Source organism: Diaphorina citri, unplaced genomic scaffold, assembly GCF_000475195.1.
Source record: "Diaphorina citri unplaced genomic scaffold, Diaci psyllid genome assembly version 1.1 scaffold731, whole genome shotgun sequence".
In the NCBI taxonomy this organism is placed as follows: Eukaryota; Metazoa; Arthropoda; class Insecta; order Hemiptera; family Psyllidae; genus Diaphorina; species Diaphorina citri.
Window position 1 is genome coordinate 30665 of NW_007378164.1, and position 25706 is coordinate 56370.

The 25706-nt window shown below is 38.3% G+C and overlaps 2 protein-coding genes across 2 annotated transcripts in view; both read left to right on the forward strand.

Annotated features, from left to right (window-relative positions):
* The window catches only part of LOC103511608 (CD109 antigen), a gene marked incomplete at its 5' end in the record, with an annotated part of 40249 nt that extends 14814 nt beyond the window's left edge, over positions 1-25435 (forward strand). The window contains 11 exon segments of the mRNA XM_017445058.2: positions 2842-3002; positions 3376-3514; positions 4119-4237; positions 4846-4985; positions 5249-5488; positions 10340-10497; positions 11108-11310; positions 12000-12104; positions 12353-12455; positions 12867-12970; positions 24157-25435. Coding sequence (XP_017300547.2) covers positions 2842-3002; positions 3376-3514; positions 4119-4237; positions 4846-4985; positions 5249-5488; positions 10340-10497; positions 11108-11310; positions 12000-12104; positions 12353-12455; positions 12867-12970; positions 24157-24246 — 1562 coding nt within the window.
* Positions 173-1595, forward strand: LOC103511602 (upstream stimulatory factor 2-like). The gene has a single exon (XM_008476329.3). It carries the CDS (start codon positions 431-433, stop codon positions 1205-1207), a length of 777 nt encoding a protein of 258 aa, XP_008474551.1. The 5' UTR covers positions 173-430; the 3' UTR covers positions 1208-1595.
* Positions 25436-25706: the final 271 nt, after the last annotated feature.

The window sequence follows — 25706 nt, forward strand, 5'->3', positions numbered from 1 at the left end:
TTTTTAAGTGCCGAGCAGCCGATAGATTCGATGCCCCTTGAGAAGAGATACAGTTTGTACGGTAATTCTCACGTGCGGTAATTTTTATGAAAGCATGTGGCAACACTGTTGCCTGCAACACTGTTGCCTGGTGTTTGAGTTGTGACCTTGAAGTTTTGATACTTTTGATTTGTGTTTTGAAAGTTGAAAGTTTGAAATCAATTTTTTTGTCAACTTTTGATTTGACTTTTTTTTCTGATTAAACTCTTGAAGTCTAACGCTGTTGGCCTTTTATGAAGTGGATAAGTGTTTTCTGTTGAATTATTCGTCTTGGAAATTGTTACATTCATGCTCTATCCATTATCTTCAACATTTGAAAAGTGTACAATCAGTAAGCTCATACAAACTGTAGTGACAAGATCTGAAGTGTTATCATGCACCTGTGATTAAAATGAGCTCTAATAAACGGGATTTGTGCCTGGGCCCAGAATCCTTGGAGCAGATCTCTGTTGATTTACTCCCTACTACTCAGGTTGCTGTCACTTTACACCCAAGTTCTCTCATGGAAACTCTTGAGCAAACAGAAGATGGAATGTCATACCAAGTCATCCAGGTGGATTCTGTCAAAGGAGATCCATCTAGCAGTGTAGACTCCTTATCACCAATCCTACAGTCTACATCAGAATATACAGACCAGAAGGCCACACTTCAAATGAATGAGTCTCTCAATGGTGAATTCTATGTACTACATCCTGGTTCAGAACTATTCACAACAGTATCCAATACTCCTATGATCAAACGTGTCAGCAATAGCAGTCGGCACACAAATTCAGTCAGAGTGCGAGATGAAAGGAAACGGGCAAGTCATAATGAAGTTGAAAGGAGGCGTAGGGATAAAATTAACACATGGATCACTAAACTTGAGAAGTTGATACCATCTGATAATGTTACCAATACTCAAGTTAGAAATGGCGAAGTACAAAGCTTGCGGAGTAAAGGTGGAATATTAGCTAAAGCATGTGATTATATTTTAGAATTAAGAGCAACAAATCAAAGTATTGATAAGTATATTAAATCAAATGAACAATTAGTTTCCAAACTAGACAAATTATCTAAACAAAATGCTGAATTAAAATATGAAAATACCATGTTGAAAAACATGCTAGTAGAGAACGGACTGATTGAAGAAACCTTGGGTATTAAAAAAGAGAATGACAATCCTTCTTGATTGTATATTTGTATAACACATAACACAGTTGTTTTTATTTTAGATCACCCAAGCCTTAAAGATTTTGAGAAAACTACCAAATCACTTTCCATTAACAAGGTAACTATACTTTTTGATAGGTTGTAAAAACTAAGATAAGTACTCTTAGAAATGAAAGAGACACTTTTTATACCCTATTGACCCTACCTATCTATATTTGTGTTGAACTTGTGTAAGTACATTTTTTATAGAGAAACATTTTTTAGCTATTCATTAGTACTTTTTTGTGTTCATAGTTGAAAATTTGTTAAGCATGTGAAGTACAGTCATATTTTACTCTGATTAGGTAACTTCCTATGCCCTACTTACATACCTCATACATATTTGAATAAAGCATTTCATAATACCCAATTCGTTGCAGAATGTGACTGTAATCCCTGGCTAAGATTTCAAGTTTAATTTTACAAAATACTTACATTTTAAGGGGAGTAAGTAATAAAAAATACATGTGTGAAAGAGGGCATTGTTTTATTACTTAAGTTTTTTTTTTTTTTTTTTTTTTTTTTTTTAAAAAAAAAGGACACCCTACATTAGGTGACACTCTACCTACGTCCTCACATTGATCTCACCCAGCCAGTTGAAAACCCAGCAGCAATGGTCAGTTTGCTCACTTATCCGTATACCAATTTAGCCAACACCTGAGAGCAGCCTAAGACGCGTTTCGTTCTTATTTGAACTCATCAGTTAGACATAGCTCTCAGGTGCTGGTGTTCTACTAATTTTATACATCAAATACTTGTCTGATGAGCTGTCTTTTTATTTAGATAAAAAATATACCTACCAAATAATGTTAATTATCTATTATCCATCCGTTGTTTTTTGACACTTTGAGAAAAAATCTCAGTGGTTTAAAATTTTCATCTTTTTTTTTTTTTTTCACATCTGTTAAAACAACCCACTGCTCTTGTGAAATGTATTTTGTAAAACTTACTATTTATTATTATAACCTGTGAAGTTAGAATGTTATTTTTAAACTCTCCTATCAGACTTTTTCATTCAGCTCCCATCTTTCTGGCAACACTTTGAGTACAGTACCTATACGATTAAATAGCTGTTGTGAGAAGATTGTTAATTAGAGTTTAGTCTCATGATGATGAGTTGTATTGGTTTCTCTATTTTTGATAAGAAAAGGGCTCTAAAAAATAAAAAAATCTCAGTGGACTTTAGACTTTGAATTACAGTGAATTAAGTTGTTAACTTCAAAATTTCTCCATGCAGGTTGATAGTTTGAATAGGTACAAATTTGAATTCAGGTCAATAGTTTGAAGTTTGTTTGAATGCAAAAAAAAAGTTAGTGGATTGGTCCAGGAATTACAGTGAATTACCTCCTTACTCAATAATTCTACCAAGGTAAGCATGAAATTTTAAATCAAAATTAGTACAGGTGTGTACATATCTACTAGAATTTATTTTGATAATTATTCTGTTATTTGTCCAACAATTTCATTATATTTTTTTGGACCTACGATAGAATACAACTTACAATGGAACTGAGACCTATTGTTATTTTAATGCGCTCATTTATTTTATTTTTTATTTTTTTACCTACTGGCCTTTTTCCCTCAATTACTCAATTCTCTTGTTTGCATTTTCAGAGTTCGAAGTGTTTCGTCGTAAGAAGTTGACCATCAAAGCAAACTCAGGCTCCACCACTACATTCGTCATCACTCCCAAGGAATTGGGTTACATTGGCATCAAAGTGACAGCTACCAGCAATCTAGCAGGAGATTCTATGGAAGGAAAACTGCTTGTTAAGGTGAGAACTAGCTACGAAAATTATGAAAAAATCAGTCACAACAATTTATTTTATTTTTTCAGCCTCACTGGATATCAAACCTTGAACTTTATGTATTGTGTGATTAGCATTTGTAGTAATCCACTGTAGATCTAGGTACCTACATATTATTGATTTTATTATTTTAGATAGTAAAAAAAAGGTTTGAACTGTAAGAGAAGAAAGTCAGGATAGGAGAAAGTCAGCCGTTCCGAGAACGAACGTTACCTGTTTAAGATACAATCCGCCCCGCGCGGAAATCGAACTCGTGAGCTAGCGCTTACTAGACAGACGCGATACTCTCCAAGCTAACTAGGCTAATAAAAACCAACTTTACCCTTCCCTCTGATTATAGCCTGAAGGAGAGACCCAATACAAGAACAAGGCTATCTTTGTGGACCTGAGGAAGAACAAGACGTTCAGTGTGAACGTTACTCTGGATATGCCTAAGAACATCGTACCAGGCTCTGAACATGTAGAAGTATCTGCAGTAGGTAAGTACGAAACTAGCAGAGATTACGCGAATTAACCTCGCGAGACTCTTAAAAGTGTTCTGATATACTCCTACTTTTTGTCTTAGAATACCAAGTGTGCCGGGAGGCGCGCGAACAGCGCCTAGCCCTACTGGCCTATATTAACGCGAAACAGAGTTTCATGGTTTTTCGGTAAAAGGTACCAAAATGATTTTTTTTTTTCTTTTTTTTTTCTGTCAGCTTGTAAAATAGGTTTCGTATCAAGAGGTCCAGCCTTAAAAAAAGGGTGTAGTTTTAGTGGTTCTTCATTGCAAAAAGTTAAGAACTTTTGTGCATATTCAGGTAATGCCCTGACACACATCATTAATTGATACTTTTTTCTTTCTTTTTCGCCAATACCAGGATTTTTTCCTCCAAAATCCTTGTATTGGCGCTTTTTCTGAGTGAGTTCTACAGTGAACTGTAGAACTCACTGTACAGTGAACTGTAGAACTAAACACTACTTTGTACTTCACTACTTTGTACTTCTACTTTGACTACTTTGACTAAACACTACTTTGTACTTCTTGTCACCTGACCCCTTTACTTTTAATACTTAATAATTATTATTGATTTTGTTTCACAGGTGATCTGCTGGGTCCTAGTATCCCCAATCTGGCTAACCTGATCAAAATGCCGTTCGGCTGTGGAGAACAGAACATGCTTAATTTTGTACCCAACATTGTGGTCCTTGAATATTTGAAGGTAAGCGTCATTATGCCCAGTACTTTTAAGACAGCCCGAATCCAAGGCGCGTGTGTGATCGGGTTGGTAGCCCTACGCTCAACCGTCCGTCATCCTTTTTGATAGGTACGGGCTTAAGACCGTCATCGTCACTGTCGGAGTTCGGTACACTCTACACACGTCACAAATGTCACTATATGTCTCCCAACCTGGCCTTCCAAATTGGTCTTTCGACAGATCCTGTCGAAGGAGAAAGAAAGGTTTTTCCCCCTTCGACAGTACAAGATATGCGCAAATTGCACTCGTTCCAGACCTGAAAATTTGCGCTAATATCGCGTACACTTGCAACGTTTTTTGTGAAGTAATGTTATAATGTGAAGAAGAGTAACGTTTGAATGTTATAATGTGAAGAAGAGTTATATTTGAATGTTATAATGTGAAGAAGAGTTACGTTTGAATGTTATAATGTGAAGAAGAGTTACGTTTGAATGTTATAATGTGAAGAAGAGTAACATTTGAATGTTATAATGTGAAGAAGAGTAACGTTTGAATGTTATAATGTGAAGAAGAGTTACGTTTGTCCATACATAATGTGAGAATCTCATTCCTTTCTTCTCATTGGCTTTCAGAAAACTTATCAGCTAACTGACGCTATTGAGGCCAAAGCATCCCGCTATTTGGAGACTGGATATCAGCAAGAGTTAACCTATAGGAGACCTGACGGATCTTTCAGCGCTTTCGGAACAACAGATCCTAACGGAAGCACATGGTGAGAGGAAAAGAAAGGTTTTTTCTCCTTAAGTAGGTAAAAATGAAACCTCAGTTTTTTTTTATATATACTTCAGGTAATACACAAAAACGCTATTTAGTCTACGTATGGTTTCATTGACTAAGTAGTTTTTTGCGAAATAAAGGAAAGGTACTCGATCTAAAGTCTAAACCATAAACAAGGTATAAATGCTCCAAGTAGGACACTATAAATAATTCTTTTATTGATTTGAACAATGTGTATTTTCTTCTTCTCCCCCTCAGGTTGACAGCATTCGTAGCCAAATCATTCCGTCAAGCAGCCTCCCACACAACAATAGATGAGTCTGTCATACTCGAGGCCCTAGCGTGGTTGTCTAGCAATCAGGCAGTCAATGGTTCGTTCCCCGAGGTGGGCAAAGTTTCTCATGCTGACATGCAAGGCGGGGCAGCCAAGGGTTTAGCCCTCACCGCGTACACACTGGTTGCTTTCCTGGAGAACTCCCGTGCTACGCCCCTGTACAGGTAAGGTCTTCTTCCTACCCTTTTCCTATTTAAATAGGGTCGGCGTTTTTTGTCAGTCTCTTCCAGGTAGCCCTGTTGTGTACAGGTAATATGATAATAGTGCTTATTAATACTGTGTACTCAATTAGGACTAAAGAGTTCCTTTATCCCAGCAGTAGGGTACTACTATTATTGTGGTCAAATGGAGCAGTTGCAAATGGGTAAAAATTAATAATAAATGGTTGATTCTTACGTAAAAAGTAGTGAAAAATCCAAATCTGAGGTGGGCGAACTTTATCCTGTTGTTGTAGCGAATTTTATCCTAAACAGATGAGGTTCGTTCTCGGAACGGCTGGCTTTCTTCTATTCTGTCTCTCTTCGATGTCGGAACGATGAGACCTTCATTGTCACAGTTCCCTCTATCAAACCTTGAAAAAAGGACCGCCATTGCCACGTTAATTTCTAATTTTCGATACAAACACCATTGTGTTAAAGGATTTTTTTTTTTTTTTTTGAAGAGGTTAGACTGAGGGAACTGTAACTGCTATGGTCTTATCGTCCCGAAATCGAAGAAAGATAAGAAGGAAGACAGGATAGGAGAAAGCCAGCCGTTCCGAGAACGAACATTATCCCATCAGGATAAAATCCGCCCCGGGCGGGAATCGAACCCGCGGCCTAGCCCTTACAAGGCAGGTGCGCAACCCTCCAAACTAACTAGGCTGGGTACATTCATAATTTATTGAAAGTAGAGAAAACTGAACTTTAATTTTCAAATGTTTAACCCTTTGATTTCAATAAATTGTTAACCCTTTCATCCCTCTTCTCTCCTCTAGTTACCAAAGAAGACCCGTGCAGTCAACATGACTGCCACAGGGAGCGGTTTTGCTGTGGTGTACATATCCTACCAGTACAATATTAATGTAACCGGAGCCTGGCCTATGTTCACCCTAGACCCTCAGGTCGATAAGAATTCCGATAGCAACCATCTCCAGCTGTCTATCTGTTCTGGGTAAGCACGAAACTACAGCTTTCTATTTGTCCTGAGAGAAGGAAAAAAAAAAATAGAAAAAAATTTATAATTTAAAATAGAACTTGTTTGCTTATTTAGGCGACGTTTTAAAGTGAAGGACGGACTAAAAATGAGGAACTGGGATTTTTTCTTTTTCTTCTACAACTTCTAGATCCCGAAGTACATCGCTTGAAAATGCGTTTTTTTATACACCGAGATCGTTGGATCCTGGGATCTTTAAGGGCCTTTTGAGGTCTGCAGTTTACAGAACCTAAAATAAATCCGCTCAACATAGAAGAAAGAAGAAAGCCAGCCGTTCCGAGAACGAACCTTATCTGTTTGGGATAAAAATTCGGCCCTGGCGGAAATCGAACCCGCAACCTAGTCGTTAATAATAATAATAATAATAGACTCTTGAGTGGAAGGCAACCACAAAATTCATAGATTAAAAATAAAAATAAAATGCAGTTTCTTTGTGTTACTATATCACAACTTTGGTGCTCACTGCAGCATTGTAGGATTTTTCCAAATACATAAATCGCAATAATCCAGCTCCCAATTACCTACCATGCTGGCACCGGTCGCTATGCGCATTTATATTACATAGCTACTCATTTTCCTCACGAGGCTGAGTGGGCCCCGTAACGGCCAGTCACGGAATCAATCATTTGCATGATACAAATTTCTTGACCCCGCCGGGAATCGAACCCGGGTCTCCCGCGTGCAAGGCGAGCGCAGTGACCACTACGCCATGGGAGCTGACAAAATTCATAGATTAATACCTACCTATACGGCTGGTGAAATTAGAAACCACTAATCTGTTCTCTTGTATTGTGTTGCAGGTTCATAGGGGAAGGAGATAGTAACATGGCTGTCATGGAAGTGTCTCTACCATCAGGTTTTACCGTGGATTCTGATGCATTACCTAGTCTTCAAGTATCCCAGAATGTGAAACGAGTGGAAACGAAGAATGGAAACACCATGGTAGTTCTCTACTTTGCCTACCATCAGGTTTTACCGTGGACTCTGATGCATTACCTAGTCTCCAAGTATCCCAGAATGTGAAACGAGTGGAAACGAAGAATGGAAACACCATGGTAGTTCTCTACTTTGATAAGGTAAGATGACCAGTAATCTTCCTACCCTTTTCCTATTTAAATAGGGTCGGCGTTTTTTTGTCAGTCTCTTCCAGGTAGCCCTGTTGTGTACAGGTAATATGATAATAGTGTTTATTAATACTGTGTATGGAGTCAAATGGAGCAGTTGCAAATGGGTAAAAATTAATAATAAATGGTTGATTCTTACGTAAAAAGTAGTGAAAAATCCAAATCTGAGGTCAAAACTCCGTAAAAGTAACTTTAAAAGGTCGAAAATTCATTTTTTTTTTTTTTTTTTCCTTTAAAGCGCTTTAACTCTACGGGCAGTAGGTCGTTCACGCTGATATCCCTAGGTTACATTAGATTGAATAAATTGAGGGTTTTGAAGTATAGGAATAGAGCATCAATTGCCGTTCTAATGAAATAGTTCAGATTTCACGTCAAAATGCGCAGAAACGCTTGCGCACAAACAAACGAAGTGCGAGTCATAAATTATGACGTCATCGCCTACGCGAGCGTATGCCGTGACGTCAAAGTTCACGATTTACCGGTATTTTTTAAATCGATTTATCTCGGGCTCTAGAAGTCGTAGAAGAAAAAGAAAAATTCCGTTGTTCTGCTCTACGACTTTGCAATATCACCCAAGTAAGCGCAACTGATCTATTATCAAAAAACATTGATAAAATTCCATACCTCATCTGGGGTAGTTCGTACACACAAGGCCCACTCTGAGGATTAGATGTAGGGGCAAACAGCCGTAAAAGTCGGGTTAAGCTTATACGAATCTAGGATTAGTTCGCTTATATGTTTGTTTCACCATAACTCTCGAACGGTTGTCCGATTTTGATGAAATTTGTTAAATATATTTATTTATTTTTAAGAGGTTTGACAGAGGGAACTGTAACTGCTATGGTCTTATAGTCCCGAAATCGAAGAGAGAAGGAAGACAGGATAGGAGAAAGCCAGCCGTTCCGAGAACGAACATTATCCCATCAGGATAAAATCCGCCCCGGGCGGGAATCGAACCCGCGGCCTAGCGCTTACAAGGCAGACGCACTACCAACTAAGCTAACTAGGCTGGTAAAATAAAAGAATAGATAGAAAGAACGGATTGAAGTAAAATTAGCCTGCTGATATTGTAATGACTTCCAGTGGCCTTGAAAATGCAATGTGAATGGAATTGGTTATTGAGAATTAGAATAGAATAGAATCTGAATAAATGAGATAGGTGTTTAGTGGTCACCACTTCACTTTCTCACCGATGTGAACTGCGCTCAACTTGACGTACCTACCCGAGTATGATAATAATAATAGTGCTTATTTATACTGCTCGCATTCTCGCATAGGACTGAAAAGTCCCTTTACTCCAGCAGTAGGCTACGACTATTATTGTGGTCAAACTCTCAAATTATATTGAGGATAAAATTCCATACCTCGGCTGGGATTGAACCCACGTCCTCCTGTTTACCAGGCGAGCGCCTTGACCATTACACCACCGAGGTATATAGTTTTTTTCAAGAGGTTTCGGGACGATTAGACCTTCTTTGTGGAACGGTAACAAAGAGTCAGTAAAACCTGGAGTCAGTAAAAGAAAAAAACCTTTAGTAGTATAGGCTGGTATAGATACAGCCATATTAATATCTTTAGTAATATTTCTTACATTGTCTTTATTGTATATGTCATCAGAAAGTTATGTTCTTCTTTATTCACGGCAAAATGTAACATGATAGCTTATGTCTTATGTCCATATATTACAATATGTATTTTTCGTGCCATATATGACAGTTCTTACCTATCTATGTGTGTGTGTGTGTGTGTGTGTGTGTGTGTGTGTGTGTGTGGGTGTGTGTGTGTGTGTGTGTGTGTGTGTGTGTGTGCAATTAATGTTGTGAACATTATGTCATTCCTTAAAAACAATAAAATCTCTCATTAAACAGCTGGTTACAATTATGTCACCCAATTGAGGATTGAGGAAGGCTCCAACAACATTAAAAGTAATGATAATGACTAATGAGCAATTGTAGTCGTTACTGTAAATGCCTTGTTTATGCCAATGAACAATAAAAAAACAAGGAGAAGTGGAGAAACAAACACAAACACAGTGCACCGTGGGGTCCAATATTTTAATGGAGCAGTTGCAAATGGGTAAAACTTATAAATAAATGGTCGATTCCTATGTAAAAAGTTAGGAAAAATCCAAATATGAGGTCAAAACTCCAAAAAAATAACTGTAAACGGTCGAAAATTCAATTTTTATTTTCCGTTCTAATGAAAAAGTTCAAAGAGTTATGACGTCAGATTTCACGTCAAAATGCGCAGAAACGCTTGCGCACAAACAAAGGAAGCGGAAGTAATGAATTATGACGTCATCGCCTACGGGAGCGTATGCCGTGACGTTAAAGTTCACGATTTACCGGTATTTTTTAAATCGATTTATCTCGGTATCTAGAAGTCGTAGAAGAAAAAGAAAAATTCCGTTGGAATCTAGGATTAGTTCGCTTATATGCTTGTTTCACCATAACTTTCGAACTGTTGTCCGATTTTGATGAAATTTGTTAAATATATTTAAAACCTAGAAGACATTTTCCAATACAACTTTGGGATCAAATGGTTTTTGGGGGCGTTGTAGGGCTCTTTTTTCTAAGTGTATTATTCTACGATTCACATATTTATTATTTATTCGAACCCGGGACTTTCTTAATGGAAAGCAAGCACTGGACTAACCATGAGTCCTAAAACTAACAATGGTTACTTCTGGTTTCACAGGAACACTATCAACAAGGCTGTGGACTACATAGTGAAGAACTTGGCCGGTACTGAAGATGCCTATGCCATTGCTATATGTTCCTATGCTCTACATCTAGCCCAGCATCCTGTGAAGGATGTTGCTTTCAATCTGTTGGAAAGTAAAGCCCATAATGAAGGTATGTTTAGAATATACTGAAGGAAGGTACTGAAGATGCCTATGCTATTGCTATATGTTCCTATGCTCTACATCTAGCCCAGCACCCTGTGAAGGATGTTGCTTTCAATCTGTTGGAGAGTAGAGCCCATAACGAAGGTACGTTTGGAATATCCTGAAGGCATACATGTTCTTTTTATGTACAAACAAAAACAATTGGGAGGATGGGAAAAGATTGAATAAAGCGAATAAAAAAAAAGAAAAAAAAAACAAACAAAGTGTTATCCTGAACGTAACAACGGAAATCTTATTGTCCCGAAAGGGAAAAGGGGAGGAAGACAGGAGAGGAGAAAGCCAGCCGTTCCGAGAACGAACCTTATCTGTTTAGGATAAAGTTCGTTCCGGGTGGGATTCGAACCCGCGATCTAACACTTAAAAAGTAGGCTGCAGCTGCAGGCGTGCTGCTCTTCAAGCTTACTAGCTGGTTCAGTGTTGGTATCAACTATCAACATACCTACAAGAAGATAATATTGGGGAGACAGAGAGAGAGAAAATTAAGATTTAATTTCGTTTGTTGATATTTTTCCAAGTTTTTTTTTTTTTTTTACCAAATTGACTTCTCCCCCTTCCAGACGGTAAGAAATGGTGGAAGCGGGCAGAGCGCCCCGAAGACAAGAAGAACCCCTGGGCCCAAGTACCGAACTCCGTGGATGTAGAGATGACTTCATACGCCCTCCTGTCCTATCTAGACAGAGGTCTCGTGGAGGATACGCTGCCCATTCTGACCTGGCTAGTGACACAACAGAATGATCAGGGGGGCTTTGCTTCAACCCAGGTAAGTCAGAAGATGAAAAAATAAATAATAGTGCTTATTGACACTGCTCGCATCTCGCATTGGACTGAAAAATCACTTTACTTTTACTCCAGCAGTAGGCTACTACTGTTAATTATAGTGGTCAAATTCTCAAATTACGAGTATATTGAGCACAAAATTCCATACCTTGGCTGGGATTGAACTCACGCCCTCCTGTTTACCAGACAAGCGTCTTGACTACTACACCACAGAAAAATAATTGCTACATTTTTTAAGCTTTGTTTCAAATGGCAGGATTCTCAAGAGCTCTTTCACCCAACCACTAAAACTATTATCAGACTCAACGTGTTTAAAATGAAAATCCCTCTAGTTGTTCTCAGTGGTGTCGTGGTTAGCGCGGTGTACTTCGGATCTGGAGGTTGGTGGTTCGAGTCCAAGTCAAGTCATAAAATTTAGCGTAGTGTATTAAGCAGGAAACGACATTTGTGACGAGCATTTATGTTTAACACAATTAAAATTGGGTTGGGTTGGATGGCAGAGATTGCCTAAGGCAATAATCCCGCCTTTTGTTAAATTTGTACTTTATGTATTGTATGAATTTTCAACAATAAAGAGTTTATTATTATTAAAATTCATTCTAGTTTCTGAAATACGTAAGAAGTTCTATTTAAGAAATCAGCACTAAAGTATCTTGGTCTCTTCTCCTACAGGATACTGTGATAGGATTGTACGCTTTGGCTCAACTAGCGGAGAAGGTTCTGGCGAGAAACAACGATGTGTCCATTTCTCTTATCGTCCCGAAAGAAAAAAAAAGGGCCAGTCGTCTTGAGAACAAACCTCATCTATGTATTTAGAATATCCGCCCTGAGCAGAAATCTAACCCGCGACCGAGTGCTTACAAGGCAGACGAGTACCTTCCCTTCCAAACTAAATAGATTACCCCAAGCTTACATTTTTAAACTAATTTCTTGATCAATAAGGAGTTTTTCGATTTTTTTTTTACGTGTTTTTTTCATCCCTGTTTTTTTTCTATCTAATACCTACACTTGGTTTTATGTTTCAGATGTCAAAGAAAGAGCTATGTCCTACAGTATCTGCATTCAGAACTCACAAAGTGGCGCAACAAAAACCTGTGCCTGTGTCTATCTATGATTACTATGATCAATGTAAGTACAACAAAAGCCCACTGATTGTCAACCCGGAGGTGCTGGGTTTGAATCCCGGTGGAGCAGAAATTTTCTGACCAAACTCTTCCGTTCCTGGATAGGTATCGATATAAAATTATAAACGAATGCCTTGAAACCAGCATAAAGTCAACATGAGACTGTAACTTTCCCCCTGGAACTCTTGTAAAATACCCGATCCTAATTTCCTCCCTAGAATTTTAATGAAATAAATCATTCAAACCGTTCCTGAAAAGTACCATTGGGGGTACTTATATAGGAACAAAAGGAAGATATTTTTATAGTTACATTAAAATAAACCATTCTCATTATTATTAGTTACTATTGTAATTTTAAGAGGAGGCATAAAATAACGTTATCTTTCTAATTCACTACTTTACTTCATTTTTTCAGCACGGAGGGCGCGTATGTTCTACGAGCCCCGTGTGGCAACCCTGTGTGATATCTGTGAGGGAGAAGATTGCAGTAAGGTGTGCACGTCACAACCTGGCTACCAGGATAGTATTCTAGTTTCTGAAATACGGAGGAAGTTCTATTTAAGAAATCAGCACTAAAGTATCTTGTTCTTTTCTCCTACAGGATACTGTGATAGGATTGTACGCTTTGGCTCAACTAGCGGAGAAGGTTCTGGCGAGAAACAACGATGTATCCATTTCATTCAAATATCTGAATGGTCAATCCAGTGAAATGAGTGTCAATAGATTGAACAATATGATTCTGCAGAAGAATGAGGTAAGGAATTTGCCTCAAAAATGGAAACGAGTTGGAGGACCATACACCATACAAAAAGAGTCTACGGGCCTAGTTTTAGATTGGTTGGTAGACTGTCTACTTTGTAAGCTCTAGGCCATGAGTTCGATTCCCGCCCGGGGCGAACTTTATCCTGTTGTTGTAGCGAATTTTATCCTAAACAGATGAGGTTCGTTCTCGGAACGGCTGGCTTTCTTCTATTCTGTCAGTGACCACTACGCCATGGGAGCTGACTTACGCCATGGGAGCTGACTTACTTTGTCTACTTTGTAAGCGCTAGGCCACGAGTTCGATTCCCGCCCGGGCGAACTTTATGTAAATGTAAATGCAGTTTCTTTGTGTTATTATGTCACAACTTTGGTGCTCACTGCAGCATTGTAGGATTTTTCCAATAATATCTCGATAATCCTAAAATCCAATGTTTACCTACCATGCTGGCACCGGTCGCTATGCGCATTTATATGTCATAGCTACTCATTTTATTATATTGAGGATAGAATTCCATACCTCGGCTGGGAGGCAGGCGGAAATTAGGAGATAGAACTTAGGGGAATTAAAATTAGGGAGCTCTTTCCTTCTTCTTCTTACGGGTTTTTTTTTTTCAGTCCCCTTTTAACCCTCTTCCTAAAATGCTCTAACTGTGCTCCTATTTCGATTGCAAATATTTCAACGGGTTACTTTCTGGTGTTCTCGTGTTGACCCAGCACTTAAAGAAGTATTGTGTTGTGTCTCTTCTCGTGTCTCTTCTCGCCCATCTGATGAGAGGCATAAGTACTACGGGATGGACATGTTACGACACAGATCACACGAGACTAATGCAGCAGTTGTTTCACTGCTACAAAATAAAAACGGCGATGAATCACTCATCTTAAAAAATAAAATAAATAATAATAATAACAACAACAAAAAAAAAAAAAAGGTTTATGAATTCCACGCTTCCCATTTCTAAAATAATAACAATACCTAACAACAACAAAAAAATAGGTTTATGAATTCCACGCTTCCCATTTCTAATCTCACTACACGACACTGGTTCTTCAGTTTTGCTTTTACTTACTTCTTTTTGCTTTTATTTGCCTACTTCTTTGCTTTCTTCATTGTACCTACCTATTTGCACTTACGTTCATTGCTTGTTTATCAAGGTGGCTGGCGCTTAAAAGGCAGGCGCTCTACCATCCAAGCTAACTAGGCCTCTTTTAGATTTCATAGGCACTTAAAAAGGGTTTTTTTTTAAGAGATTTGACAGAAAGGCCACCCCTCGACTACATAAAGCAGATCATGAGAGACATGAACGTGACGACATACTACGACCTGAAGAGAAAAGCAGAAGATCGAGAATCATGGCGTACTGCTGCAAACCAGCCCCTCGGCTGTTAACCAATGATGATGATGACAGAAAGAACTGTAACTGCTAAGGTCTCATCGTCCAATCCAAGAAAGAAAGAAGACAGGATAGGAGAAAGCCAGCCGTTCCGAGAACGAACATTATCCCATCAGGATAAAATCCGCCCCGAGCGGGAATCGGTGTAGCCAGCCCAGTTAGCTTGGAGGGTAGCGCATCCTACCTTGTAAGCGCTACAAGACCTAGCATTCCCCGCCCAAAACGAAATATATCTCATAGGTCTCGTTCTCGGAACGGGTGGCTTTCTCGCTATCCTCTGTCTTTATTCTCTCTTCGCTTTTGGGGTCATGGCAGATACCTATTGTTTTCTCTATTGAACCTCCTTTTTCTTGTTCTAATCCTTCTCTTTTTTTGCCTTTTGCCTCCTAATTTCTCTCCTTGTTCTCCCCCTCCTCCTTCTCCTCCTCCTCTTCTTCTTCTTATTCCTCTTCCTTTTCTTCCTCCTCATTCTTCTTCTTATTCCTCTTCCTCTTCTTCCTCCTCATTCTTCTTCTTCTTATTATTATTATTCCTCTTCCCCTTCCTCTTGTTCTTCTTCTTCTTCTCCTCCTCCTCCTCCTTCTCAACCTTCTTCTTCTTCCTCATTCTTCTTCTTCTGTTTTAAGGTCGCCGAAATGTAGGTTATAGGTACGTTGCAGTATTTTGCGACACATAAATGCTTACTACTTGTACCTAGAATACCTACATAGATATTTACCTATTTAAAATACCTATAGATAGATACCTAGCCACCTAAAGTATACTTGCTACTGTTCAAGTCTTTCCCTGTGTTGTAATAACACTTAACAGCTTTCTCTCTCTCTATCTCTCTCTGTCTCTCTCTCTTTCTCTCTTTCTCTCTCTCTCTCTATCTCTCTCTCTTTTCAAAAGCTCTTTTTATGCATATCTCCTTCCTTTTTCCTCTGTTTTTCAAACGTGGAACAATAGGCAAGCTGAAGCTATTAAAAAGAGATAGGAATACAATGACAAGGGAAGAGAGAGAGGGAGAGAGAGGGGGAGGGAGAGAGAAAGAGCTAGAGAGAGAGAGATTAAAAAATCCTAAATATTGGGGTTCTGGGTGAAAATTTTAAAGTTCGCCAAACTAAACGAAAAAAAAATATACAGTGTGTCGGTAGCAATAGTTTTGATCCTTCAAGTAGCCTCCGTGGGTATCACACTAGGCTTGCAATCCGGAGGTCCCGGGTTCGATTCCTGGCGGGGTCGACGATTTTTCGGCTCTCTGTTTAGAGGTCGGGGTGCACTCAGCTTCGTGAGGACAAGTGAGTACCTACCTAGTTACTTTAATAAAGTAACGACCAGTGGTGGCGTTTCAAGTCAAAAGAAATGAGCGATAATTGTGAGTAAATGAAAATCTCTGCTTTTGCGTGGTACAAATTTTTTGAACTCGCCGAGAATCGAACCCGGATCTCCCGCTTGCCAGGAGTGCGGTGAACACTACGCCAGGGGACAAATAGCAGGAATGTAGAAAAAAAAAGAAAGAAAAAAAAACGCCAAGGTACTTATCAGAGGATTATTTTAGACACCCTGTAGGAACAAGAAAGTTCCCTCGAAAACTATAAAACTTTATTAGTTCCAAATACAATGAGAGAGAGAGAGAGAGAGAGAGAGAGAGAGAGAGAGAGAGAGAGAGAGAGAGAGAGAGAGAGAGAGAGAGATACAAGTATATTAATCAGTGACGTAGTGCTTGGGTAATACGCTATACAATACTGTAACCTGTGTCTCATTGAATCAGCAGAGTATAATTCTATTGCTATGAAATTATTTCAGTCAGCATCTAGTTACAAGTATATTAATCAGTGACGTAGTGCTTGGGTAATACGCTATACAATACTGTAACCTGTGTCTATTGAATCAGCAGAGTATAATTCTTTTGCTCTGAAATTATTTCAGTCAGCATCATTACTACGTTACTAATGACTAATGACTAATGCAGTTTCCAGATAAGGATAATATGCTATTATGCTGTAGGTAGGAAACGTGTCTCTGTGTCTACAACAGATTGACATTATCGAGTCTGCAAATGCTGAAGAAGACAAGTATAGTTCTATCGCTATGAAAAGTATAATTTTGTCACTAAACCAACCTCAGTGGGGCAGTGGTTAGCGCAGTGGACTCTGGCTCTGAAGGTTGGTTGTTCGATCCTGAGTCAAGCCTTAAAATTTAGCTTAGTGCAGGTACTAAGCGGGGAACGACAATTGTAACAAGCATTTATGCTTCACACAATTAAAATTTCTTTATAATTTTATCGCCATAAATTCTGTGACATAGTTAGATAATACTATCGGAGGTAGATTATACATACTATGGTTAGATTATTCAATCAGCACAAAATCTACACCACGTCACTGTAGTGTAAATTGTTTTTAGTCTAATCAGCAAGCTCTCGCTGACTTTTATCCTCCATTCAGCATTTTAGGTACTACTAACTGGACTACCTCGCACACCTACTGTAAATTAATGCTGATGGGTATATTATTAAGCAACCTCGGTGGCCGACTGGGTATCACACCAGGCTTGCAATCCGAAGGTCTTGGGTTTGATTCCCGGCCGGGCCGAGGTTTTTTCGGCTCTTGGAGTTCGGGGTGCACTCAGCCTCGTGAGGACAAGTGAGTAGATATAATTTTAATCTAGTATCTACTCACTTGTCCTCACGAGGCTGAGTGCACCCCGAACTCCAAGAGCCGAAAAAACCTCGGCCCGGCCGGGAATCAAACCCAAGACCTTCGGATTGCAAGCCTGGTGTGATACCCAGTCGGCCACCGAGGTTGCTTAATAATATACCCATCAGCATTAATTTACAGTAGGTGTGCGAGGTAGTCCAGTTAGTAGTACCTAAAATGCTGAATGGAGGATAAAAGTCAGCGAGAGCTTGCTGATTAGACTAAAAACAATTTACACTACAGTGACGTGGTGTAGATTTTGTGCTGATTGAATAATCTAACCATAGTATGTATAATCTAAAAAAGAATTAAATTGAATTCCATATTATTGTTGTAAAAAGTAGAACCTGAAAACACATATACGGAAGAAAAAGAGGAAGGAGAATAAGAGGAGGAAGAAGAAGAAGACGAAGAAGAAGAAGAAGAAGAAGAAGAAGAAGAAGAAGAAACTGGTAGATGAGAACAAAAGCAATAGAAACAAATAATTTAACACCACAACCAAACAAAAGGTTGGAAAAAACTTTTCCAAGATTGTACCTACGAGTGTCAGATTGCACACGAAATTTACGACCTGTTATGACTTGCTTTGGTTCGATAAGATAACACAGCCTTATCAGATAATGCCATTTCTATTCCTCCTCTTCTTCTTTTCTTCTTTTTCTTCATCTTCTTTATTTCTTTTCTTCCTCCTCCTCTTCTTCTTTTTTTCCTCCTTATTCTCTTTCCTCTTCTCGTTTTTCTTCCTCTTCTTCTCCTCCTCTCCCTTCTTTTTCTTCTTCATCTTCTTCTTCTTTCATTTCTCATCCTACATTTTCTTTTTCTACTTTTTCCTCATTTCTTCTTCTCCTCTCTTTCGTTATTTATTTTCACTTAATTTATTGTAATCTTCTTTTGTTTGCTTTACCGTTTCCTTATCTTTCTCTTATATTATGCATAAACACAGCCTTATCAGATAATGCCATTTCTATTCCTCTTCCTCTTCTTCTTTTCTTCTTCTTCATCTTCTTCATTTCTTTTCTTCCTCCTCCTCTTCTTTTTTTTCTCCTTATTCTCTTTTCTCTTCTTTTTTCTTCCTCTTCTTCTCCTCCTCTCCCTTCTTTTTCTTCTTCATCTTCTTCTTTCATTTCTCATCCTACATTTTCCTTCTCTACTTTTTCCTCATTTCTTCTTCTCCTCTTTCGTTATTTATTTTCACTTAATTTATTGTAATCTTCTTTTGTTTGCTTTACCGTTTCCTTATCTTTCTCTTATATTATGCATAGTCTTTCATTTCTCACCCTACATTTTCTTTCTCTACTTTTTCCTCATTTCTTCTTCTCCTCTCTTTCATTATTTATTTTCACTTAATTTATTGTAATCTTCTTTTGTTTGCTTTACCGTTTCCTTATCTTTCTCTTATATTATGCATAGCACCTTCGTTTCTCTTTACCTTTCAAATTCTTCTTAAATCAGTGGCGTAATGGCGTATGGAAATTATTAATAATAATAATAGTGCTTATTTATACTGCTCGCATAGGACTGAAAAGTCCCTTTACTCCAGCAGTAGGCTACTATATACTACTATAGGGTTAGGAAACATATAAAAAGGACTTCTTAATCATTTGAGCTAAATTGGGAAAACAGGGGAATGTTTTTGTCCCATATTAATAAAAAAAAATCCCTCAACCTTTTGAAAAATAAACAAAAAAGACCCAGTACGCAAGTCGGACATCTTTTTTTTTTTTTTTTTTATTTTAGTACGCAACTAGGGAGAAGGTTAAAATTGAAATAGTACGCAAGTTACCTACAACCTAGTTCAGAGTAAAAGACAAGAAAAATTTAAAATTTAAAAGACAATTGAGATTCGACATACAACTGGTGGTAATATATTTGGTGAGCTTTCGAGAATACTCAGATTCTCATCATCAGACCAAAAATTAAATAATTATTCCTCGATAATTATTTTAGTTTTATGACAAGAAAAATGTTTCAGAAATAAGTTGGGAGAGGTAAAAAGTGAGAAATACTGTTTCTGATTTTAATGTTGCCGGGTTATGTAATAGGGATGAGAGAATAATAATGGAAACTTACCAAGTGAAGTCTACGAACATACGGGTCCAGGTTGATACCCTTGTGCTGTTTGACAATTTGAAGATGTTCACATAGGTTGATACCTTCGAATGACAAGTAGGAGATAATGTCGAACGAGATCACAGAGCTGTGGAACCAAAACCAAATCATCTATGTGAGATACAATGCAATGCTATGCCCGGGGGCCGAGTTTCCATATGGACCCGGTCGTTGATAGTCCATATTTTTACAATAGAGATATAAGATAACTTCTTTCAAGATTGTAATATGTACCTCGAAACCTCCTTCGCATTATTTCAAGTCACATTCTCTAACCTGCTTATTCGCTAAATTTGGACAGAAAATTTCCGCCCGAGCCGGGGTTTGAAACAGCTAGCTCAGATTGACAAAATTTCGCAAGTTGTGCGTTCACGAGTTGTACGTTCTACACAAAAATACATGTCTAGCACTGTGGCTTCGAAAATGGATGAGTCAATTTGAAACTAAGAGCTAGTCCGGGGTTTGGAATTGTCTAGAACCCTGCATTAGGGTCTACAGGACAGAAATACAGGTAACTCACCTGACATGATCAATGTCGAGCTCCAACTGAACGACAAATTTGAGGAAGTAGGTGACGAGCCAGAAGAAATGCGAAGTGTCTATCTGCGAGTGCAGATCTGTGACCAGCAAATCATACAACTGGGACACCAGCCTCCCGTAGCCCTTGAGTAGGAAGTCCACGGTGAATTCCTTCAGGAGATGGGCGATGTCGTCTTCAGACGGGGTGTAGTGGAGGAGGGCCTTCATGTTCCTAGGAAACCCAACCGGGGTACAGTTAGGTATCAAAAGGTGGACGCGCCTAAAAATACGGTGGCAGAAACACAAGACCGTTTTCCTTCGTTAGACACGGTGTGGGGGTATGCCGAGAGATGGAGAAAAAAATAGGTTGACAGAAGTAAAAAGATGAAAAAGAAAAGAATAATTAAGAAATAAATAAAAAATAAGAAAAAGAAAGAATAATAATAAAGAAAAGAAAAAGAAACAATTTAAAAAAGAAAAAAATAAGAAAGAAATGAAAATTATAAATAAAGTAATAAAAAAATAACAGGTCGAATAAATGAGGAAAATTAGTTGTGTGAATTATAAATCTTACAAAAATGTTTTCAGCCAGCCTAGTTAGCTTAGTTGGTAGTGCCTCTGCCTTTTAAGCGCTAGGCCGCGGGTTCGATTCCCGCCCGGGGCGGATTTTATCCTGATGGGATAATGTTCGTTCTCGGAACGGCTTTAAGCATCAGTGGTGTGTCGTGAGTTTTTCAAAAGGGGAAGCTGTAAATCCATGGGTATTGGAATTACGGCTCGAAATCAATTCCCCATTTTGGATGCTTTTTCTACTGACGGAAAAACATGTGCAACGCTTGGCGGCATTTCGGCCGCTTTTTGGCGGTTTTAGGAGTTATTCAATAATATCTCGGTATGAGCTAGGGACTTGAAATTTGGTATGTAATCCACAAATGTGACAGAGATGCAAGACAAATCGTTTGGTTAGGATAAGTGCTGCAGTTGGTGTCATTTTGGCGGTTTTCGACCGCTTTTTGGCGGTTTTCAGCTTTATTGACTAAACTGTTCGATATATTATAAAGATTACAATAGAAGAATACCCAAATAAGCATCATTCAATAGGATAAGGAAAGTCATGTGATGTTCACACCAGATTTTTATCTTTAACCGTTCAAAAAATATTCAGGGTTTTCGAACACTCTGTAATCTCTGTATTCCTATTCTATTCTATTCCACTCTATTCTGTTCTATTCTATTCTCTCCTATTCTATTCTCCTATGCAGATTACGCCACTATCGTTCAACTCCCTGTCCTCTTATTAAGGATAGGATTAAGGATGTCATTTTTATTTCAGCGTTTTATTTCAAATTCAGGTCGGTTTACCTGGAAGCTAAGATGGGAAGTGATTAAAATCCCCTCTTCATGCCTGTGTCCACACATTCGTAGATATAAGCTTAACCCTTGCCAGCCTAGTTAGCTTGGTTGGTGGCGCGTCTGCCTTGTAAGCGCTAGGCCGCGGGTTCGATTCCCGCCCGGGGCGGATTTTATCGTTTGATCAGCTTCTTCCTCCGATACTCCTTCTTCTCCTGGGCGGTCAAATGAGCTTTGCCACTGATAGGACGAGCCTTCTGAATCAGATTGACTGGTTTCTGATGAACAGGCACCCTGTCAAATAAAAGCAAAAAAAATATATATATATATACTGTAGGGGGGAAAATCGAGGAGGGAAAAAGGCATTTGAGGAATGAGGGACGACAATTTGAAGAAATTCTATTTCGAGGTTTGACAGAGGAAACTGTCTATAAGAACGAAGGTCTTCTCCTCCCGAAATCGAAGAGAACCTTCTTATTTTATAGGATTTAGGATTCGAACCGGACCGGAATTGAACATGCGATCTGGCGCTTACAAGACAGACGCGCTACCATTCAAGCTAACTACCTAACTAGGCATTGAAATTTTTAAAATTAGACGAAAGATGTGTAAAGCTGTGTCCAGATATGATCGGCGACCAGGCGAACCTATGTTGTCGAGGCAGTATACGGTTTCAGTCGTCATCGATCGACGGCGTCGACTATGTGTGGACTCTAGACACAGCTTTAGGATTTAGGTAGTAAGCAAACGAGAAAGAGATGTGCAGTCCTCTGGTGATTTGAGGAAACAAAATACCACATCATTACTTTATTAACTCCGTGCTATACCGGCATTAGATTACACAAACTTCCGTTGTCATGGCAACACAACTTTGTTGTCATAGATATTATCCCTCTTGAACAAGACAATGTAGTCCTATCATGATAGCTGATAACCCCATCTTCTGGCGTGGCTATCATTTTGACTGTTTTATCTTTAAAAGTTTGTTTCAACTTTTACTACCGTTATTCTAGTCAATATACATATTCATCAATATGTATACATGTGCCTAGTCTGCCTAGGTAGATGATATGATTGTCTATTTTACTAGCATATTTCCTTTTAAACTTTCTTCTGCGGAAGCAGAATGCGTTTTTTTTTAAATTAGGAATAACAACCATGCAGCAATAGTTTTTAAGTTGTTTAATGTGTGATTTCACTACCTAACGCGTGTTTAACAAAAAAAAAATTCTTTTTATAAAACCAACCTAAATTGCCCAAAAGTAAAAATGCTCAATAGTGTTTCAAGTTTAAAAACAGAACTACCTTTCGAATTTACTGATTACCTACTTGAAAGACAAGTTGGCACATGAAAGTTATTTAAATAACCATTTAAATTTTTATTTAAATAACCAAGTTTACCCCACCTCTACCTACAAGATGACTCACCCATCATCCTCGTTGCTAGAGGTAGAAATGGACTCGTGATGTTGCGTAGCATAACCACAATCCTCAGACACATCCGTCCTGGTGAACTTCTTGTTATTAGCTCCTAGTTCTTTACTGCTGGTGTCCATATTACCTATTTGGGTCTGAGGAACAATCAATGAATATACCGTCAGAAGAAATGGAATGTAAACCGGAGCGGAGAAGGAATAGAGGAAAGCCCAGACAAACATATGAGGATATGGTAAGAAATATTTTGTTAGCCAACACCTGGGAGCAGCCTAAGACGCGTTCCGTTCTTATTTGAACTCATCAGTTTCTGGTGAACTTCTTGTTATTTGCTCCTAGTTCTTTACTGCTGGTGTCCATATTATCTATTTGGGTCTGGGGAACAATCAGTGTGAAATTGTGAATATACTGTCAGAAGAAATGGAATGTAATCCGGAGCGGAGAAAGAATAGAGGAAAACCCAGACAGCCATATGAGGATATGGTAAGAAATATTTTGTTAGCCAACACCTGGGAGCAGCCTAAGACGCGTTCCGTTCTTATTTGAACTCATCAGTTAGACATAGCTCTCAGGTGCTGGCCAAGGATTTGGAAGTGCTATTTATACTTCAGAGATGGAAATTGTGGAGAAACGAGATTTGATTGTGTTAGGACACCTACCTTACACTCGTTCTCCGTCTTCTTCTTGATCTTCTCACTTTCCTTCCTCTCAGGGGAGGATGCAGGGGACCCCGTCATTTCACCATCCTTACTCCCCTGCTCCTTCTCCGAACCACTCACATATTGAGAGTCGGTACTGACCGACCCCTCAGTACTTAGAGGAAACACATTGCCTGTGTCTGAAGATACTAGAGTTGTCTGGAAAAAAGGGAAATAAAATAAAAGTACATGTGGCTGAACACTGGAAAAAATGAAATTTAACTTGTGATTCCGGACACGAAAACTAAAATAAAAGTTGGTTTAATTGGGGTTTAAAACCACCGTAAAACATAACTAACATCTTAAGTTACAGGCATTTTACCCTCCAATGGGCCACATAAGCTACATGCCTCCTCACATTAACCTAACCCAGACTGACAGGGGCCGGGAAAAGAAATAAGCACACGAATATCCAGATGCTCAACCATCTGGATACCAACCACGAACCACACACACTTCAATCATAGGATACCAGCGTTTAGGTTCGTATCCTGATAGATGATCAGATCACCAATACTAAGTTTACCTTTTTTTTTTTTTTTTTTTTTTTTTTTTTTTTTTTTTTTTTTTTATTATTATTAGTTACTATTGTAATTTTAAGAGGAGGCATAAAATAACGTTATCTTTCTAATTCACTACTTTACTTCATTTTTACAGCACGGAGGGCGCGTATGTTCTACGAGCCCCGTGTGGCAACCCTATGTGATATCTGTGAGGGAGAAGATTGCAGTAAGGTGTGCACGTCACAACCTGGCTACCAGGATAGTGATAAACCTAGCGCCTCAGCCAGACTTTTACCTGCCGTGTTCCTACTGGTTACTGTTGTACTTGGCAGTTTGCTGCACCACTGAGAAAATGTCTGGTCACCATTGCACTTGGCAGCGCGCTACACCACTGTGAATGTCTCGCTGTTGGTTGCAATCTGAGCTTCTGATTGGTTGATTTCAATATTTTCAGCCAATCAGATTGCTGATCCGAGAGTGTTTAACAAGTTTAAACTCACATTGTGGTCCTGGATATCAGTCCATCACACTTAGTTGCAATGATTAGTTATCATGTAAACTAACACAATAAGGTGAACCTCCTCACGTATGTTTATAAGGTCTTAACATTCTGTAGATGAAAATAACACCAAAATTATTACAAAGACTAGTATGTTTTTGTAAGAAAGATGTACGCGCGAATAAATAACATGATAACTATAATACAATAACGTTTTGTATAATCTAATTATTAATAAACTATGGGTGTGAGATTTAAATATTTTTATTACGTGTATGTTTTTTGTCGAAAAAAGTGTTGGTTATAGATGGTTAGTAAGGATTGGAAATATTTCCCTAAATTTAATTCCGCGGGACATTGCAATAATCCAACTAGAATAACTATATCAATTTATCTCATGTATCCTCGGGAATAAAATTAAGGCGAGCGTAGAGAAATGGCCCTAAAACGTATCCCGTTAAAAAGGGCCCTTTCATTTAGAACTGATTGTATTTTTACTGTTGTAAATATTATAAACAATAATGTATTTTTATTGTTCCTCCCACTTTAACTCTTCTTTCGAAAAATGAAACCCCGTAAAATGGTTTTCATTTTTAGGGTCTGAAATCCATTTTTCTCGTGTAACCGTGGATTTTGTGTCCTATTTCTTTTCTAAAATTAACTCTTCCTCCGGTAGGTTTTATGTATCACTTTATCTAATACCCAAACCTGGGCCCCGTTTCATGAAACTTATAAGTCCTGTAATACAGGGAAATTGCCTCTATTAAAGCCAAATTTTAAAGATGGTCGTTTCACCGAAAGATATCAGTAAGAATTAATCTAAAAATGAACAGCCAGTCTTAGGAGTTGATTTTATAGGAACTTCGCGAAAGCCCGTATTATAGGACTTATTATACAGGACTTGTTATAAATGTTGTTCCATACTTTACTATAGGAAATACTTAGAATATAATAATTTTTAGAAGTAGAATGTTTCGTGTTTCATAGATCTACTTGTACAAATGGGAAATTTAGCTAGTATTATAGGCGAATGTAAGATCTTCCTCGAACATGATTATAAATTGATTTGGGAGTGTTTTCGCCATAATATCAGTAAATTTTATAGGAAATTCACACCATTCTGTTTCATTAAAGAATTGTATTTTAATTTGGAGCTTGTATTACAGGAGAAATTTTAGCATATCGAGATCACGCGTAATTTATTTTATAAGTTTGCGATCTTGGTGTTTAGGTATTTCAAACACAACGTAAGTTGTGTAATGTGACATATTATGACTTTAGTGGACGGTTTGGACTAAAATATGACAAA

Excerpts from the sequence above, each read along its gene's own strand:
- LOC103511602 (XM_008476329.3), top strand. The coding sequence starts at position 431 with ATGAGCTCTAATAAACGGGATTTGTGCCTGGGCCCAGAATCCTTGGAG.